This window comes from Abrus precatorius, unplaced genomic scaffold (assembly GCF_003935025.1).
Source record: "Abrus precatorius isolate BTA unplaced genomic scaffold, Abrus_2018 Scaffold0, whole genome shotgun sequence".
Lineage (NCBI taxonomy): Eukaryota > Viridiplantae > Streptophyta > Magnoliopsida > Fabales > Fabaceae > Abrus > Abrus precatorius.
This window is the reverse complement of record NW_020874290.1, coordinates 3,961,394-3,981,304: the sequence shown is the minus strand read 5'-3', so window position 1 is coordinate 3,981,304 and position 19,911 is coordinate 3,961,394. Positions and strand designations below refer to the sequence as shown.

The window sequence follows — 19,911 nt, the reverse complement described above, 5'->3', positions numbered from 1 at the left end:
GGAATATTAAGCTCAAAGGGGTAAACTAGGGTATTCAAGCATAAGGGAAGGCATTTAGGCTGACTAGGTATATCAAAACATGGCCTCCATCATGTGTGTGAAAACTATAAACATGCATATTCAATTAAGAACAAAGGCAAGTTCTAGAGAATGCAGCAAATTCTGATTAATCACGCAAGAAAAAGAAGCATGCAGCTCAAATCTCACTCAGGTTGTGTAAGTGACATGTTAATCAATGAACTCACATTTCTCTTTTCAGATTTATATGCACCTAGTGGCAAGACTGCCTCATTTTTGAAAATACAAGTGTAATCTCATGTTGAGAATGAGAAAAACAACTAAAAAAAATTCAAATAGAATCCACAGAATTATCAAACATCTTGCAGTCAATGTACAGAAAAACAGCTCATATTCTATACTATTAACAGTAAATTTTCAGTGTATTGTATAGCTAACACATGAATCAAGAAATAGGGAATAAAAACACCCTTTTTCATGGCAGCTTGTGCAAGTGTCAACATCCAATGTGTGTGAGTGTTGTGTGTGACATTCTTTGCACAAAACACCAGGATTCCATCAATGATCAGTAATAGAAAGGGATTAAAACTGCAAAATTATTAAACTGAACAGAAAGTGATTGTCATTACAACTAAAAACATTAAAAATTATTCTGAATAACTACTGAATTTATAGACTTTTAAAAGAAAAACAACAAAAATAAAACTCCTAATCTATTCTTCTGCACTATCTTCATCTCCTGAACTTTCTTCTTCAGAACCCTCCTCTTCTTCTTCTTCTTCTTCCACTACTTCTTCAAATGTTGGCTGAGGAAAATAGGTTCTGTAGATGGGCATATTCTTGAACACAGAGGAGTGGAGACATTGGGCATTTTCTGCTACATCAGGGGTATGGTACATTTCCTCTTTTGTCATCCCCATTTTCTGCCCAATGTTGAGCATTATGCACTCCATCAGCATGACTCCAGCTTTTATGCTATTGTGGAGCTCATTCTGCCTTTCAGCCAATTGATTTTTCCCTTTAGCTAGTTGCTTTAGGGTATCCTTCATCATCATAGGCTTCTTCTTCTTGTACTTGGAGGGATGGGAGCTGCAGACGTACAGGAGACAGTAGCATAAATTTCTTTTATCATGGTTGTAGTAATGAATGGTGCAGCCCTGATCTTTTCTTGATAATCTCCAATTTCTACTCCTGCATCCTCACATAGCAAGATGATGATTGAGGGAAAAGCTAAGAAATCCCTTTTTGTCTTTAGGATGCCCAAGATGCATTCACTTATAACTTCTCCCACATCTATGTAGATGTCTGAGACTATGGCAAACAACAAAAATAGCCCTCTTGACAGCCAATGTGGAGCTGTGTTTGACAGGCATGAATGAGTTCAAAATGAACATGCTCCACACTTTGGAAAAGGGTAGCAGAATCTTGGTGATTATATGCTTTGGCTTGTTAGATTGGTTCAGCTCCCATGTGGTGCCTGGTTTACCAATCTTTTCCAGAATCCGCACAAAGTCAATGTCTGGACTTTCTTAAATGATTTGAAGTCCAGTTGTGCAGAATGTTGTGCAGAGTTAATTTCCAGCACCCTGTTGATGTTTGCTGGCGAGAAATCAATCCTCATTCCTTTGACCATGGAGCTGAACTTAGGGATTCAATTTCCCTTAAACCTCATGGCATTGGCATAGAATTCCTGAGTTATTTCCCTCCAACCCAGGTCAGCTGCTGCACAGAAAAATTCCCATCCTCTTTTTTGAATTTCTTCTTTACATTCTAGGTAATTGTCCCCAGCTATTTGGAATGCTCTGTCGGGAACAATTTTTCTTCTCAGAATGTTGGCTCTGAAAAAGTTTTCATGAGCCACACTTCTGAATCTGGGGTCATGTGTGGTAGGTGGGGAAGAGGTTGAAGGTGCAGTTGTTCTTGGCAGAGGTGATGGGGAAGGTGAAGGTGTAGGGGATCTTATCTGAAGTGGTGGAGAAGGTGAAGTTGCAGGGGATCTTGGCTGAGGTGGGTCAGAAATTTCAATGGGTGAGGAGCTGAGGAGCTTGAGACACCATCAGTTCTGGCCCTCTTTGCTGCTAGATTATTCCTAGCTTGAAGATTTCTACTGGATCTTTTTCTAGGAGTTGTAGAAGATGCAGCTTGCTTCTTCTTAGAAGTTGTAGAAGATGCGGCTTGCTTCTTCTTAGAAGGGCCCACAGGTGTATTGAAGGAAGTTCTAACCATTTTTCAGTTTCTACAAAAGAAAATGTAAAATTTTAACACATATGATATTTCTATGTTTGTAGAAAATTCCAGCAAATAGTTTACAGACATTCATTGTTTCACACTATGCTCATGCAGGTTGCTGTTAAGATAAAATCCAACATTCAAATACCAACACTCAGTTGCATAAACTTAAGCATTCATAGTGAAAGCATATAAAATCCTGCTGTAGGAGTTCAAAGTACACACTCTTAGAAAATATTAGGTTAACGCAGAAAAATTATTACAGGTCTTGACCAATTTTCAAAAAAATTCGGTAATTTCAGCAAAAGATTACAAGGTTTTACCCAATTTTCAACTAAGTATGCACTTCAATTCTTCCCAGCATAATTTCTAGCTCAATTTCATTACAATCATGCATTCTAATTTCCAATCCCACCTTTTCAGAAAATTCTGTTGCTATCTACTCAGATTCTACAGAGATTTGGTTCATATAGTGCAATGTGATTTCAATTATCCCATCAAATTAACATACATGACATGGAACACCTATTTAGAGTATTATCCATTCTATTATGGAACCAAATAGCCTCAGAACATGAATTCAAGTCTGCTATCAGAATATGTAATATATAGATGTAACAGTACAGATGCACAACATTAATCAATCAAATTTAGAGGAATTTTAATATTCCTAATTTGGAAGTTCAGGTTGCGTTTACTCTCATAAAGAAATAGGGTAGCGCAGAGCAATATTTTCAGGTTTCAACCAATTTTCAAACATAGTTTTGCAACCTAATCATTTTTAGCAACAAGCTATTTTATCAAAGTAATGCAGAGTTGATTGTCCTGGTATTTTTCAAGCATTCGATTGTATTACAAGTAGCATATGTTTACAATTAATCTCATGCAACAATTTCAGTTCAAACATTTTCACTGACGTCTTTTTAGGTCATCCCAGTTTCTGCAGAATTTTTATTCAAATATTGTGCAATGCAGATTCAGATGCTCCTAAAAAAAATTTAAATGACAGGGAAAACTTATTCAGTGTATTGTTCATACAATGCCCCATTACCCCATTCAACATTTTTCCCAAACTTCAAACACAAAAAACCCTAACTACAGTTTTAGAGGGATGAGAGTAACCGTACCTTGTAGGAAGATGCAGAAATGTATGAGAAATGCTTGATGATGCTAGGTCGACGCACACAGGGGATGAGATTTGCAGAGAAAGCTCAGAAAGAGATGAAGTTTTAAGAGTGAAGAGTGTGTGTGCATGCTCAGGTTAGAGAATATATATGGTTACGCTAGGAACGTGACAACTTTTTAAAACAAAAATGAACGTTGCAAAATTAATTAGTCTCAGCGTACTCACTATTTCTGAACAAAGTGAGTGTTCTAGAGAGTTGTTTTTTTCAGAGTGTGGAGCGCGTTGTCACTATTGCTAGGCAAAGTGATAGTGACAACGCGCAGCAGAGTGACAACTTTTTTCAATAAAAGGAATAACGCAGAAAGATTGAAAGTCTACTCACCTATGCGTAACCACTTTTGACAGAAAAATGAAGCGTTCCAGAGAGCTCATTTTCCTATCTATCTCTGCGTGATCACTTTTATCACTAAAAGTGATTGTTCCAGCAGAAATCTTCAAAATGCATTCTCTGCGTAGAGTCTTTTCTGCAACAAAGTGACTCCTTTCATTAACCAATTGCTTCTAAATTCTCAATTAACTCACTTTTCACACTCTAATCCATCAAATACACACTCTAAACATTGAATCTCAATTCAAGTATCCCAAATGTACCTCAGAAACTCAGACGCAGTAGAATATTCACATACATTATGCAGACTTTTCAAAAAGTTGTAAAATCTGATTATGCAGAATTTTTAAACCCTTGAATACACATTCACCACATTAATTCTAAATTTAAGTATCCAGATGCACCTCAGAAAATAGGTTCAACAGTATTTTTGCAGAGTATTTGCAGAACAGCAGAAAATTACAAAACAAGAATATGCAAAATTCTAAAACACTATAGAAAACTTAAAATGGGTTAGAAATGTGAGTTGCCTCTCACAAAGCACTTCTTTAATGTCACTAGCTTGACATTAAATGCTCCTCACTCAAGAGGAACCAATTTCAAGCATGAGATATTCCTTGTAAACTCCTCTCCATGATAGATCTTCAATCTTTGGCCATTGACCTTGAATTCTTTCCTTGTTTTCTGATCTTCTATAAGGATTGCTCCAAAGGGAGAAGTCTCCTTAATCAAAAATGGTCCAGACCATCTGGATTTCAGTTTCCCTGGAAACAATTTTAATCTAGAATTGAATAACAGCACTTGCTGCCCAGGTCTGAAATCTTTTTATAGCATGAACTTGTCATGGATTCTCTTTGTTCTTTCTTTATATAACTTTGCATTTTCATAGGCTTGCTGTCTGAATTCCTCCAACTCATGCAGCTGCAGAACTCTCTTCTTTTCAGCACTTGACAAATCAAAGTTAAGCCACTTGGTAGTCCAATATGCTCTATGTTCCAGCTCTAAGGGTAGATGACAGGCCTTTCTAAATACTAACTGGTATGGAGACATACCAATTGGAGTTTTAAAAGCAGTCCTATATGCCCACAATGAATCATCCAACCTTTTTGACCAATCTTTCCTTGAGCTATTCACTACTTTCTCTAGAATTTGCTTGATTTGTCTATTTGAAACCTCCACTTGTCCACTTGTTTGTGGATGGTATGGAGTAGCAACCTTGTGCTTCACACCATATTTCATTAATACAGCTTCAAGATACTTGTTGCAGAAATGGGTACCTCCATCACTTATCAGCACTCTAGGCACACTAAATCTTGAAGAAAATATTCTTTCTTATAAAAGAAATCACTACCTTTGCATCATTTGATCTAGTAGGAATAGCTTCTACCCATTTAGAAACATAATCCACTGCTACTAAGATGTATTCATGCAAAAATGATGGGGGAAAAGGTCCTATGAAATCAATCCCCCATACACCAAATAGCTCCACTTCTAGGATGTTGGTTAGTGGTAGCTCATGTCTTCTTGAAATATTTCCAGTTCTTTGACATTTATCACAATTTTCCACATACTTCTTGGCATCTTTGAAGAGTGTAGGCCAAAAGAAACCTGCTTGCAAAACTTTTGCAGCAGTCCTTGAGCTTGCATGGTGGCCTCTATATTCTGAATTGGGACAATGCCATAGTATCTCAGCTTACTCACTTTGTGGAATGCACCTTCAAAGTAACCCTTCCACTCCAATTTTGAACAAATAAGGGTCTTCCCATACATAGAATTTGCTGTCATGTAAGAACTTCTTCTTTTGCTGCCAAGTAAACCTCTTTGGGATGAATTGAGTTGCCTTAAAGTTTGCAATGTCAGCAAACCAAGGTATGTTTTCCACTACAAACAGCTTTTCATCTGGAAATTCTTCATTTATTTCCAATGATTCAGTGGTTAAACTCTCCAATGGAAATCTGGATAGGTGGTCAGCAACACCATTTTCTTTCCCTTACTTGTCTTTGATTTGTAGCTCGAATTCTTGGAGAAGTAGAATCCATCTTAATAATCTGGGCTTTGCATCCTATTTTGTCAAAAAGTATTTAAGAGCAGCATGATCAGTGTATACAATCACTTTTGAACCCATTAAATATGATCTGAACTTATCAAAAGCATATACAATAGCTAGAAGCTCTTTTTCTATTGTTGTGTAATTCACTTATGCAGGATTTAATACTTTACTTGAATAGTAAATAACATGCAATTTCTTATCTTTTCTCTGTTCTAAAACAGCACCCACTGCATTATCACTTGCATCACACATGAGTTCAAAAGGTAATTTCCAATTTGGTTTTGCAAGGATAGGTGTATAAATTAGTTTTTCTTTTAAAACAGAAAATGCATGCAAGCAATTATCATCAAATATGAAATCAGCATCCTTTATAAGTAAATTACTCAGAGGTTTAACAATTTTGGAAAAATCTTTTATGAACCTCCTATAAAAGCCAGCATGTCCTAAAAAACTTCTAACTCCCTTAACATTGATAGGTGGAGGCAGTTTACTAATGACTTCTATCTTAGCATGGTCCATCTCCATTCCTTTTTCTGAAATTTTATGACCAAGAACAATGCCTTCTTGTACCATGAAATGGCACTTTTCCTAGTTCAAGACCAGATTGGTATCTTGACATCTCTGCAAAATAATAGATAGATTAGCCAAGCAATCATCAAAAGAATCACAAAAAACAGAGAAGTCATCCACGAACACTTCAATGATGTTTTCTACCAAGTCAGAAAAAATAGAAAGCATGCATCTTTGGAAAGTGGCAAGGGCATTACATAAACCAAAAGGCATTCTCCGATATGCAAAGATTCCAAATGGACATGTAAATGCAGTCTTCTCTTGATCCAAAGGATCCACTGCTATTTGGTTGTATCCTGAATAACCATCAAGGAAACAATAGAATAAATGTCCAGCAAGTCTTTCCAACATTTGATCTGCAAATGGTAGTGGGAAATGGTCTTTTCTGGTTACATCATTTAACTTGCTATAGTCTATGCACATTCTCCATCCAGTCACAGTCCTAGTGTGTATAACTTCATTCTTCTCATTGGCTACAACAGTCATCCTTCCTTTCTTTGGAACAACTTGGACTGGACTCACCCAATTGTTGTCAGAAATTGGGTAGATTATTTCTGCATCTAGCAACTTCATGACCTCTTTCTTAACTACCTCTTTCATGGCTGGATTCAACCTTCTTTGTGGCTGCACAACAGGCTTAAAATTATTTTCAAATAAAATTTTGTGCTTACAAAATGAGGGATTTATACCTTTCAGATCTGCAATACTCGAGCCAATTGCAGATTTGTGTTCTCTTAGGATTTGCAGCAGCTTTTCCTCTTGTTCTTTCTTGAGCTCATTGTTGATGATGACTAGATTCTCATGGTTCTCATCCACAAATGCATATTGCAGGTGAGAGGGAAGCTGTTTCAGCTCTAGCTTCTGCTTTTCCTCTTCTCTAACATTCTTTTTCAGTTCTTCCTTCACTGAATTTTCTGCAGGTTTTTGAATTGGCAGGGCTTCCAATTGCTGTTGCACTTCTATGATGTATTCTTCATTCAGAATTTCAGACTTGACATTCCCTGCAGATATTATTTCTTCTAACACAACAGTTTCATCAAATTCATTTATATGGTGTTGTGTAATAAAAGCATCTAGTATATCTACCTTCATGCATGTATTATCTTCAACTAGATATTTTAAAGCTTTAAACACATCAAATACTACCTTCTTATCTTGAACTCGAAGCATAAGTTCACCTTTCTGCACATCTATTAAAGCTCTCCCTGTTGCAAGGAATGGTCTTCCTAATATCAATGGAATATTAGCATCCACTTCCATATCCAGAATTACAAAATCTGCAGGAAAAATGAACTTGTCAATTTTAACTAACAAATCTTCAACAACTCCATATGGATAAGTGTATGATCTATCAACTAGCTGCAGTGTGATGTTGGTGGGCTTCACTTCCTTTATGCCAAGTTTCTGCAAAACAGCCAATGGCATCAAGTTTATGCTTGCTCCCAAGTCACACAATGCTCTTCCCACAGTGCAATTTCCTATTTCACAAGGAATGCTGAATGATCCAGGATCTTTCAGTTTTTGAGGAAGTTTTCTCTTGAGAATGGCACTGCACTCCTCTGTTAAAGGTACTGTTTTGTCGTGCTCTAGCTTCCTTTCTCTGGAAAGTAGTTCTTTCATAAATTTTGCATATGAAGGCATCTGCTCCAAGGCTTCTGCAAAAGGAATGTTAATCTGTAATTTCTTAAAGACATTCATAAACCTTTCAAATTGTTCCTCCTGTTAGGATTTTGGACCCTTTAAGGATAAGGCAGCCTCTTGTATTTTTTTGGATCTATTGGCTTGCAAGCATCTTCAAAGAGTTGCTTCTTGGTTTTCCTCTTAGAATTCATAGGAACTTCTACTTTTTCTTCTGAATGATCTTTCTTCAATAGCTTAAAATTTCCTTGTTGCAAATCTTGTTCAATTTTCCTTTCTGCTGCATCATTGACTTTCTTTTCTGCAGGTTTAGGACTTGCAACCACAGTTTCACTCCTTGTAATTATGGCTTGACATTGCTCCTTAGGATTGATTACTGTGTTGCTTGGAAATCTTCCTTCATCCCTGCTGGACAGTTGTTCAGCTAGCTGTCCAATTTGTGTTTCCAATTTCTTTGTAGAAGCTTCTTGGTTCTTGAAGCTTGTTTGGGTCACCTTCATGAATTGCAACATGGTTTCTTCCATCTCAGTCAACCTTTCATTCTTAGGCTTGAAAAATTTCTGAGTTCCTTGAGGTTGAGTGGATGGATTCCTCTGAAAATAAGACTGTTGTGTTGTTGGACCTGTATTAGAAAAAGGTAAATTGGAGTTAGAATTCTTGGCAGCAGAATATTGATTATTCCAATTAAAATATTGCTGACTTCTATTATTCAAAAATTGAAATCCAGGGAGATAGAAGGATTGTTGTCTCTGAAAATTGTTCATATAATTTACTTGTTCTTGTCTTTCACTTGTAGATGCCTCGCATGCACCATTTACATGGTTTCCTCCACAGAAATCACAGCTTAGCTGACTGGTAGGCATACTCCTTGTTTGAAGGTTGCTGATTTGTTGAGTTAGGGCAACTATTTGTTCTGAAAACATCTAATTTTGTAGCTGATTCTGTTCAAGAAAGGTTTCCAAAACCTTTGCTTCATAACCAGAGTTTCTTCCTTGATTCCTTGAGTTTGAATTTTGGTCCATTGAAGATGTCATCATCTCAATAATCCTCTGAGCTTCTTCCAAGGACTTTGTATTTAATGAACCTCTAGTAGCAGCATCAACCATTGTTCTTGTTGATGTGTTCATTCCATTGTAGAAAGTTTCCAATCGCATCCAATCTGGAATACAATGATGTGGACACCTTCTCAGCAATTCTTTATATCTTTCCCAAGCTTCATACAAGGATTCTCTTTCTTGCTGCACAAAGGATGTAATTTCTCCTCTCAGCTTAGTAGCTTTGGATGGAGGGAAGTACATAGTTAGAAACTTATTCACAAATTCTGTCCAAGTTGTTATGCTTCCTTGTGGTTGAGCTTGCAACTAGCATTTGGCTCTATCTCTCAAGGAAAAAGGAAATAATCTCAGTCTGATGGCTTCTTCATTAACCCCATTCATTCTTATGGTGTCACATAGCTGCAGAAAATTTGAAATATGTTGGTTAGGATCATCAGAATTTCCACCAAAAAACTGATCCTGTTGAACTAAGTGTAATAAGGCAAGTTTAATCTCAAAATGGTTGGCTTGGATAGTTGGCCTAATTATAGAAGAATTAAAACCTTGCATGTTAGGAATTGCATAGTCCCCTAATGTTCTAATTCTATTTTGCTCTGCCATCTCTATTTTTGGATTTGGTTGTCTCAAAGGTGTAGGTGTTCTTTTCACTCTTGGATTGTTCTGAATTTCTGGAGAATAGACAACTTCTAAATCACTATCACTTCCTAAGAATTTTTCTGCTTTAGACTCTTTTCTCAATCTTCTTAAGGTTATGTCTATGTCAGGATCAAAGACCAGAATTGATTTATTCTTGTTTTTACCACGAATATACAAGTCAAAATGAAACAAAATTAGACTACAATCAGTATTCAGAAATGCACAATAGAAATTATGCAGAAAAATATCAGCAAAAGCATATAAAACTCAAGTCTAGCAGCTACAGAATTATGCAGAATTGTAGATTCATGCAGAAATTATCTACTATTATTCTATACTTATCTAATTAAAGGCAAAACAAAGTAATTTCCATGTAATACAAAATTTAAGAGAAAAATTCAGAATTCAAGAACTCAATCTAGTAATTTTTCTGTTACTAATGATATTGAAATACAAAATTCCCTAGCAATGGCGCCATAAACTTGTTTATAATTTTAAACACTAGCAGGTGCACTAGGAATTACAGCAAGTATTGAGTAAATTTAAGATCCAAGTATCGTCTCCACAGGGAATTAGGAATTCAATTACCAATTCGCAGAGCAAAAACTAGTTGAGTCATACGAATTTGGAAAGGATGTAACATATCAAAGCAATAAACCAGAACAATACAAAGAATTAAACTTGCAGTAAAAACAGAGTATAAGATTTGTGATGAATTGAGATAGGAATGAAGAATAGTTAGGAATTTACTTCACAAGAATGTCAATATTGATTCAATTATGCCTCTGAACATTCAAGAACTTGGTTAATTGACAATCAGTTTCACATATTAATAGCCAAAGGTTAATCCCTTAACTCATTGACCCTAACAAGCAACTAAACCACCCTAATCCCTTAGATGAAGTTCAATTTCAAGTTGCATTAAGACTTAGAACCTTAGGATTGCAGAATTAGGTCTCCTTATCCTTAAGAAATCCCCAATTCTGATTGCTAACTCAAATCAAAGAAGCAAATCCAACTTCCATTGGTAATTGTTCCTCTTTGATGAACCATACAAATTTCCATTCATAGATTGCAATAACAGCAGAATTAACAATTCAATTAATCCAAGAACTCAAAATTTAGAAGCAAAAGTCAAATCAATACATCAATTCGACTTCCATAAACTCCTAACTACAAAGAATTAAGCAAACATTAAAACAAAGAAAGAGAAAGAAAGAGAAGAAGAGAAGAATTGCAGAGAAGCCATTTCCACGAGCTCCAATCCAATGCCTCTTCTTGGAGCTTCAAAATTTGACCCCGCTCCTCTCTCTCAGTCTCTCCCAACGAGAATCTAATAGAAAAAATAGAAAATAAACAAAAGATATCGAGTTCTGAGCTTAAGACATGTATTTATAGAAATCTCAATTTTGTGCGTTGTCACTTTGTTTCATAAAAGTGACCACACAGAGGCTCATTCTATTTCTAGAAGACTGGAACATTCACTTTCGTTGATAAGAGTAGCAACGCAGGAGGTCAAGGAGTGCGAGTGATCACTTTCGAGAGCAAGAGTGATCACTCGCAGCTTGCCTTGTTTCACTCCTCTCTGGAACATCCACTTTCGCTGGCAAGAGTGGTAACATAGAGCTTGCTAAAAATTTTCCTTCTCTGGAACACTCACTTTCGCCAGTAAGAGTGACCATGCAGAGCTCGCTAAAATTCTTTCTTCTTTGGAATGTTCACTTTTGTTGGCGAGAGTAACAACGCACAGCTCTGCTAAGATTGAACTTCTCTGGAATGTTCACTTTCAGTGATAATAGTGATCACGCCCACACTCAACTTCTCATTTAAGCTATGAATCACTCACTTTCCCTGGCAAGAGTAACCACGCCCAGCTTAAACTCCATGAGCCATGTTCTTTGAGTCCAGACTTGCTACTTTTATGCTATTTCTCTATTGATCTACCAACCTCATGGTCTTTGGTCAAAATTTTCTACAAAACACACTTCAATTATTAATTTCTACACAAAAAATTCATAAATGCTAAACTAACTATGTATTTAAAGAAATTCTTCAATCATTCTATTTTTATGATTTTTTTTTCTGCTTTTTCCAACACATTTTCCTTATCAAATGGACTAAAATTATAGTAAAATACTAGTAAAAATATGGATTCATCATGTGGTACAGTTCATCTTTGGTCATTCCCATCTTCTGACCAATATTCATCAAGACACACTCCAGCAACATTATTCCAGATTTCACACTACTGTGCAACTCATTTTGCCTCTCAGCCAATAAGTTCTGTCTTTCAGCAAGAAATGCTATCTTTTCTTTCATTGTTGTTGGGTTTTCTCTCTTGAACTGGGAGGGTATAGGAGTTACTGATGTACATGATGTAGAAGCATAGATTTCCTTCACCATTGCTACTGAAATTGGGGGTGCAGCTCTAACCCTTTCCTAGTAATCACCAAATTCAATCCCTACATCCTCACACAGAGCAGTTATTAATGAAGGAAAAGCTAAAGAGTCTCTTTTTCTTTTCAGGATGTCTAAGATACATCCACTAATAACTTCCTATACATTAATGTACATGTCATTCACTATAGCAAATAAAAGTTCAGCCTTTTTTACTGCTAAAGTGGAGTTGTGCTTGACTGGCATGAATGAACTTAAGATGAAGGCACTCCACACTTTGGCAAATGGTAGGTGATGAATCCATATTTTACTAGTATTTTACAATAGTTTTTAGTGCAATTAATAAAGAAAACATGCTAGAAATAGTAGAAAACTCTTAAAAAATTAATAAAATGTTGCATGTCACTTTTAAACATAGTTATTTTAAAATTCATTGATTTTCTATGTAAAAAGTGACATTTCAAGTATGCCTTCGTAGGGAATTTTGAGCTAAGTTCATGAGGATTGGATGATCAAAGGAAAAATAGAAGAAAAGTAGCAAAAATTGGAGGAAAGAAGTTGATAATTGAAGAACAACCAATCATTTTGAGATAAAACCAGCCTTACTTCACCTAGTGCAGCAGGACCAATTTTCTGGTAGAATTTCTGATGATCCTAATCTACATATTTCTAATTTTCTGCAGTTGTGTGATACGATAAGGATGAATTGAGTAAGTGAAGATACTATAAGACTGAGGCTATTTCCATTTTCTTTAAGAGACAAAGCCAAATGTTGGTTACAAGCACAGCCTCAGGGAAGTATCACCACATGGACTGAACTTGTGAATAAATTTCTAACAAAATATTTTCCTCCCTCAAAAGCTTCTAAGCTGAGAGGAGAAATAACATCTTTTGTGCAGCAGGAAGGAGAATCACTTTATGAAGCATGGGAAAGATATAAAGAGTTGCTGAGAAGATATCCACATCATTGTATTCCAGAATGGATGCAGCTGGAAACTTTTTATAATGGAATGAATGTAGTAACTAGAACTATGACTGATGTAGCTGCAGGAGGATCTTTGAGCATGAAATCCTTGGAAGAAGCCCAAAGAATCATTGAGATGATGGCTTCATCCATGTATCAGAATTCCAACTTGAGGAATACAAGAAGAGGCAATGAATACGAAGCAAAGATGATGGAAACTTTTCTTGCATAGAATTAGCTGTAGAACCAATTATTTTCTGATCAAATAGCAGCTTTGACTCAGCAGATTAATAATTTGCCGATTGGAAATGTGGTAACAAGTCAGTTGACATGCGATTTTTGTGGAGGGAATCATGCTAATGGTGCATGTAATGTACCTACCCCTGAACCACAAGAGCAAGTCAATTATATGGGGAATTATCAAAGACAGCAACAATCTTATCCTCAACAATCATTTCCTCCTGGATTTCAGTATTCTAATAATAGGAATCAACAATTTTATAATTGGAATCCTCAGAATTCTACAATGAAAAGCACTAATACATCTCTTCCATTTTCAAATGCAAGAAATCACCAACAAAAGCAGTACTTTCAAGGAAATTCTTCTACTCAACCTCAAAGGAGTCAACATTCAGCTAGACCAATGAGTGAAAGAATGAACGAGAATGAGGAAACAATGTTACAATTCATGAAAGTCACTCAATCCAGCATCAAGAATCAAGAAGCTTCTATGAAGAAGTTAGAAACTCAAATTGGACAGCTCGCTGAACAATTAACAAGCAGAGATGAAGGAAGATTTCCAAGTAACACAGTGGTGAATCCAAAGGAACAATGTCAAGCTATAGTTACAAGAAGTGGAGCTGTTGTAGCAAGTCCAAAACCAGCTGAAAAGAGACTGAATAATGTTGCAACCGAAAAGCAAGTAGAAAATGCAGTAGAGGAAAGAAATTTAAAAGAAGAATTGCAGCAAGGGAACTTCAAGCTACTAAAGAGAGAACATTCAGAAAAGAATGAAGAAGTTCATAAAAGTCCTGAAAGAAAGACAAAGAAGCAATTATTTGAGGACACTTACAAGCCAATTGATCCAGAAAAATATAAGAGACTGCCTTATCCCTAAAGAGTGCAAAATCCTAAGCAAGAGGAGCAGTTTGAGAGGTTTCTAAATGTGTTCAAAAAGCTACAAATTAACATTCCATTTACTGAAGCTTTGGAGCAAATGCCATCTTATGCAAAATTCATGAAGGAACTACTCTCCAAGAAAAGGAAGTTAGAACATGATAAGACGGTACCCTTGACAGAGGAGTGCAGTGCTATTCTTAGAAGAAAACTTCCTCTAAAATTAAAAGACCCAGGATCCTTTAGCATACCTTGTGAAATAGGAAATTGTACTATAGGAAAAGCATTGTGTGATTTGGGGGCAAGCATTAATTTGATGCCATTAGCCATTATGAAGAAATTGGGGATAGAGGAAGTGAAACCAACCAACATTACATTGCAATTAGCTGATAGATCATATACTTATCCATATGGAGTAGTAGAGGATTTGTTGGTTAAGGTTGACAAATTTATTTTTCCTGCAGATTTTGTCATATTGGACATGGAGGTAGATGTAAACATACCATTAATCTTGGGCAGACCTTTCCTTGCAACTGGACGAGCTCTCATTGATGTACAAAAAGGAGAGTTAATGCTTAAAGTTCAAGAGGAAAAGGTAATATTTAATGTATTTGAAGCTTTGAAATATCCAATTGATGATAACACATGTATGAGAGTAGATACATTGGATTCTATGATCACTCCTTATTCTTTAAATGGATTTGACGAAATTTCTGTGTTGAGAGAAACCATAGCTGCAGGAAATACTAAATCTCTACATTTTGAAGATGAAAACGTATTTGAAATGGAGCAGCAATTGGAAACTCTACCTATTTTAATACCTGCAGAAGAATCAATCAAAGAGGAGTTGAAAATTGAAGGAGAAGAAGAGAAAAGTCAGAAGCTGGAATTAAAGCAACTTCCATCTCACTTGAGATATGCATTCTTGGATCATAAACATGAAAATCCAGTTATCATAAGCAATGAACTCAAGGAAGAAGAGGAGGAGAAGTTGCTGAGAATTTTGAGAACCCATAAATCAGCAATAGGGTGGAACATCTCAGATTTGAAAGGTATAAATCCATCCTTTTGTAAGCACAGAATTTTATTTGAAGAAAATTTTAAACCAGTTGTGCAGCCTCAAAGAGGATTAAACCCTGCCATGAAGGAAGTGGTAACGAAGGAAGTCATTAAACTATTAGATGCAGGGATCATATATCCTATTTTAGACAGCAATTGGGTAAGTCCTGTGCAAGTGGTACCTAAAAAGGGTGGAATGACTGTAGTACCAAATGAAAAGAATGAGTTGATATCCACAAGGACTGTCACAGGATGGAGGATGTGTATAGATTATAGAAAGCTGAATGATGCAACTAGAAAAGATCATTTTCCTCTACCTTTTGCAGACCAAATGCTAGAAAGGTTAGCTGGACATGCATTTTACTGCTTTTTAGATGGATATTCTGACTATAACCAAATTGTTGTAGATCCAATTGATCAAGAAAAAATTGTTTTTACTTGTCCCTTTGGAATATTTGCATATAGAAGAATGCCGTTTGGGCTGTGTAATGCTCCAGCTACATTTCAAAGGTGCATGTTAGCTATTTTTTCTGACTTAGTTGAGAAAATAATTGAGGTATTCATGGACAATTTTTCTGTTTTTGGGAATTCATTTGATGATTGTTTATCTAACTTGTCCATTGTTTTGCAGAGATGTCAAGGCACCAACTTGGTGTTAAATTGAGAGAAATGTCACTTTATGGTGCAAGAAGGAATAGTGCTTGGCCATAAGATTTCAATTAGAGGGATCGAGGTTGATCAAGCTAAAATAGAAGTGATTAGTAAATTACCTCCACCTGTGAATGTGAAAGGAATTAGAAGTTTCTTAGGCCATGCTGGGTTTTATAGGAGGTTCATTAAAGATTTTTCTAAAATTGCCAAACCTCTGAGTGACTTGCTTGTAAAGGATGCAGCATTTGTATTTGATGAATCTTGTATGCATGCTTTTACTATCTTAAAAGAAAAACTGATTTCTGCTCCAATTCTTGTTAAACCTGACTGGACTATACCATTTGAGCTAATGTGTGATGCAAGTGACAATGCAGTGGGTGCTGTATTAGGACAAAGAAAAGATAAAAGACTACATGTGATTTACTATGCTAGTAGAGTCCTAAACTCTGCACAGATTAATTACACAACCACTAAAAAAGAGTTGCTTGCTATAGTATTTGCTTTTGATAAATTCAGGTCTTATTTAGTAGGGTCCAAGGTTGTGCTATATACTGACCATGCTGCTCTGAAATATTTGTTTCCTAAGCAGGATGCTAAACCAAGACTGCTGAGATGGATTCTACTACTTCAAGAATTTGAGTTAGAAATTCGAGATAAGAAAGGAAAAGAGAATGGTGTTGCAGACCATCTATCCAGAATTCCATTGGATACAATGTCATCAGATTACTTGGATATTAATGAAGAATTTCCTGATGAAAAGCTACTAACTGTGGATGAAGTACCTTGGTTTGTTGATATAGCGATTTTTAAGGCCACTCAGAACATTCCAAAGAGAATGAATTGGCAGCAAAGAAAGAAATTTCTTCATGACAGCAAGTTCTATATTTGGGAAGATCCTCATCTATTCAAAATTGGAGTAGATGGCATTTTGAGAAGATGTATTTCACAGAAAGAACAAGCTGATATCCTATGGCATTGCCACAATTCAGATTATGGAGGCCATCATGGTGGATCAAGAACAGCTGCCAAAGTATTACAAGCTGGATTTTTCTGGCCTACATTGTTCAGAGATGCAAAAATTTATGTAGAAAAATGTGATAAATGCCAAAGAGTTGGTAACATTTCTAGAAGACATGAGATGCCTTTGAACAATATCTTGGAGGTGGAACTGTTTGATGTATGGGGAATAGACTTTATGGGACCCTTTCCAACTTCTTTTTCTCATGAATACATACTTGTGGCAGTGGATTATGTGTCTAAATGGGCAGAAGCTATACCAACCAGAACAAACGAAGCCAAAGTGGTGATTTCCTTCATAAAGAAAAACATTTTTTCAAGATTTGGAGTGCCAAGAATTCTGATTAGTGATGGAGGATCACACTTCTCCAATAAATACCTTGATAATGTTCTGGATAAGTATGGAGTAAAACACAGAGCAGCAACTCCTTATCATCCTCAAACAAGCGAACAAGTGGAAATTTCAAACAGAGAAATCAAGAAGATATTAGAGAAAGTAGTCAGTAACTCAAGAAAAGCTTGCTCAAGGAAGCTTGATGATACATTATGGGCATACAGAACTGCATTCAAAACACCAATTGGTATGTCACCATATCAATTAGTGTTTGGGAAATCATGTCATCTTCCTGTGGAACTTGAACATAGAGCATATTGGGCTACTAAATGGCTGAATTTTGATTCAACCAAGGCTGGAGAAAAGAGAGTGTTACAGCTACATGAACTGGAGGAATTCAGACAAATTGCATATGAAAATGAAAAACTGTATAAAGAAAGGACTAAAAGAATACATGACAGATTCATCTTGCAGAGAGAATTCAGACCAGGGCAGTTAGTTCTACTATTCAATTCTAGATTGAAGTTGTTTCCTGGAAAACTCAAGTCTAGATGGTCAGGACCTTTTATGGTAAAAGAAGTATCTCCCTTTGGTGCTGTGTTACTTGAAGATCAGAGAGAAGGGAGAAAGTTTAAAGTCAATGGTCAAAGACTGAAGATTTACAATGGAGGAGAATTCAATAGGAACCACTTTTTCTAGTAATAGTAATCACACAGAAGGATATTACCTGTGCGTGATCACTTTTTCTGGAAAAAGTGAACACGCGCAATTCATTTCAAATTACTCAATGCAAAGCCCTCTGGAACGTTAACTATTTCTAGAAATAGGGAACACGCACATGCTATTTACCCTCAAAGTGTTCACTTTTGCCAGAAAAAGTGAACACGCACACAGCATCATCTCTACAACTTCCATTTTTTCTGAAAAAAGTGGCCACGTGCAGTAAGCGTGTCCATTAAAATGCATAAAAGGAACCACGCAGAGCCATTTTCAGAATTTCAAATCTTCATTTCTTCATCCCATTTCTCAAATTCTTAATCTTTTTAACCTTTTTCTGAACGAAATTTGTTTCTAAGCAATAAATTGAAGTTCATTATGCACATTTCTCCAAATCCAGGTCAGTATTCTACTTCTCTGATTTAGAAATTAGGGTTCTTCATTTTGTAGAATTGTGGAAAACACTGAGTAATGGAAAAACCTAAATTTTCTTGTTAATAACTAATCTGAACATGCAATTACAAGGCAATGTAGAGTAATTCTCACTTCAATTGATAGATTTTTAGATGGAAAAAGACCTACATTGACAGATTGCATGAGTTAACCTTAGGACTTAAAGTGAAAAATAGTTAGGAAGAAATTTCTGCATACATGTAACTCTTGAACTCTAGCATTTTGCATTCAAAAGCATGAATATCTGAGTTTAAATGCTTCAAGGAACCATATTCTGCATTGTTATGATATTCTTAAATTTTGCATTATTCATATTCTGCTATTCTGAAATTGAAAATGTCCTGCATTGCATTGCATTCATGTCTTTCAGTGTATTGAAATATTCTTTTTATGAAGAAAATTTAAAAAAAAAAATGGTAAGGACATCAGACAACACTCCAGTTGGCTCTTCTAGAGGTACTCCTAGGATAAAGAGAGGAAGATTAGCAAGAGCCTCTTCATCAAGGCCAAATCCTCAACATGATCCAAGGTTCAGGAGTATAGCTCATGAGAATTATTTCAGAGCTAATATCTTGAGAAGAAAGATTGTCCAAGATAGAGCAATTGAGATAGCTGAAGACCATTATCTAGAATACAAGGAGGAAATTCAGAAAAGAGAATGGGAATCCTTCTGCATGATGGCTGGCATTGGCTGGAGAGACATTACACAAGAATTTTATGCCAATGCCATGAGATTCAAGGGAGATCAGCTGCCTAAATACCATTCAATGGTCAAGGGGACAATAGTTGATTTTTCTGCTGCTAACATCAATAGAGTCCTCAACATTAAGACTCAAAAACAACCTGGGCAGCAAGACTTTAAAGCGTTCAGGGATGCTGAAGATAAGGACTATGTTCAAGTCCTTGAGAGGATTGGGAAACCAGGGACTACTTGGGAGCTGAATCTATCAGAGAAACCCAAATGCATCACTACCAAGAACCTTTTACCCTTTGCAAAAGTGTGGAGCACATTTATTTTGAGTTCATTCATGCCTGTTAGGCATAGCTCCACTCTAGCAGTGAAGAGAGCTGAGCTCCTATATGCTATAGTTAACGATTTTTATATAGATGTAGGAGAAGTGATTAGTGGATGCATTCTGGACATCCTCAAGAGAAAAAGAGATTCTCTAGCTTTCCCTTCTTTAATAACTGTTCTTTGTGAGGATGCAGGTATTGAAATTGGAGATTATCAAATCAAAATTAGAGCTGCACCTCCAATTACAGTAGCTATGGTGAAGGAAATTTATGCTACTGTCTCTTGCACATCAGCAGCCCCAATTCCCTCCCAGTATAAAAGAGAGAATCCAACCAGAATGAAGGAGAAGATAGCCTTCATGGCTGAAAGACAAAACTCCTTAGCTGAGAGGCAGAATGAGTTGCACAGCAATCTGAAGGCTGGCATCATGCTTCTAGAAGGTGTTCTCATGAACATTGGTCAAAAGATGGGCATGACC

The 19,911-nt window shown here is 36.2% G+C and overlaps 1 protein-coding gene and 2 non-coding genes across 3 annotated transcripts; 1 reads left to right on the top strand and 2 right to left on the bottom strand.

The window, feature by feature from the left end:
* Positions 1-731: 731 nt before the first annotated feature.
* Positions 732-12,113, bottom strand: LOC113852159. The gene is made up of 3 exons (XM_027482407.1): positions 11,909-12,113; positions 7,127-7,382; positions 732-1,107 (listed from the first exon to the last, which is right to left on the bottom strand). Exons 1-3 carry the CDS (start codon positions 12,111-12,113, stop codon positions 732-734), a joined length of 837 nt encoding a protein of 278 aa, XP_027338208.1.
* On the top strand, positions 9,184-9,290 carry LOC113853560. The gene has a single exon (XR_003502644.1). It is a non-coding gene; the product is annotated as a small nucleolar RNA R71 (small nucleolar RNA).
* Positions 12,114-12,973: 860 nt separating the features above from the next.
* Positions 12,974-13,080, bottom strand: LOC113853614. The gene has a single exon (XR_003502671.1). It is a non-coding gene; the product is annotated as a small nucleolar RNA R71 (small nucleolar RNA).
* Between the last annotated feature and the right edge of the window lie 6,831 nt (positions 13,081-19,911).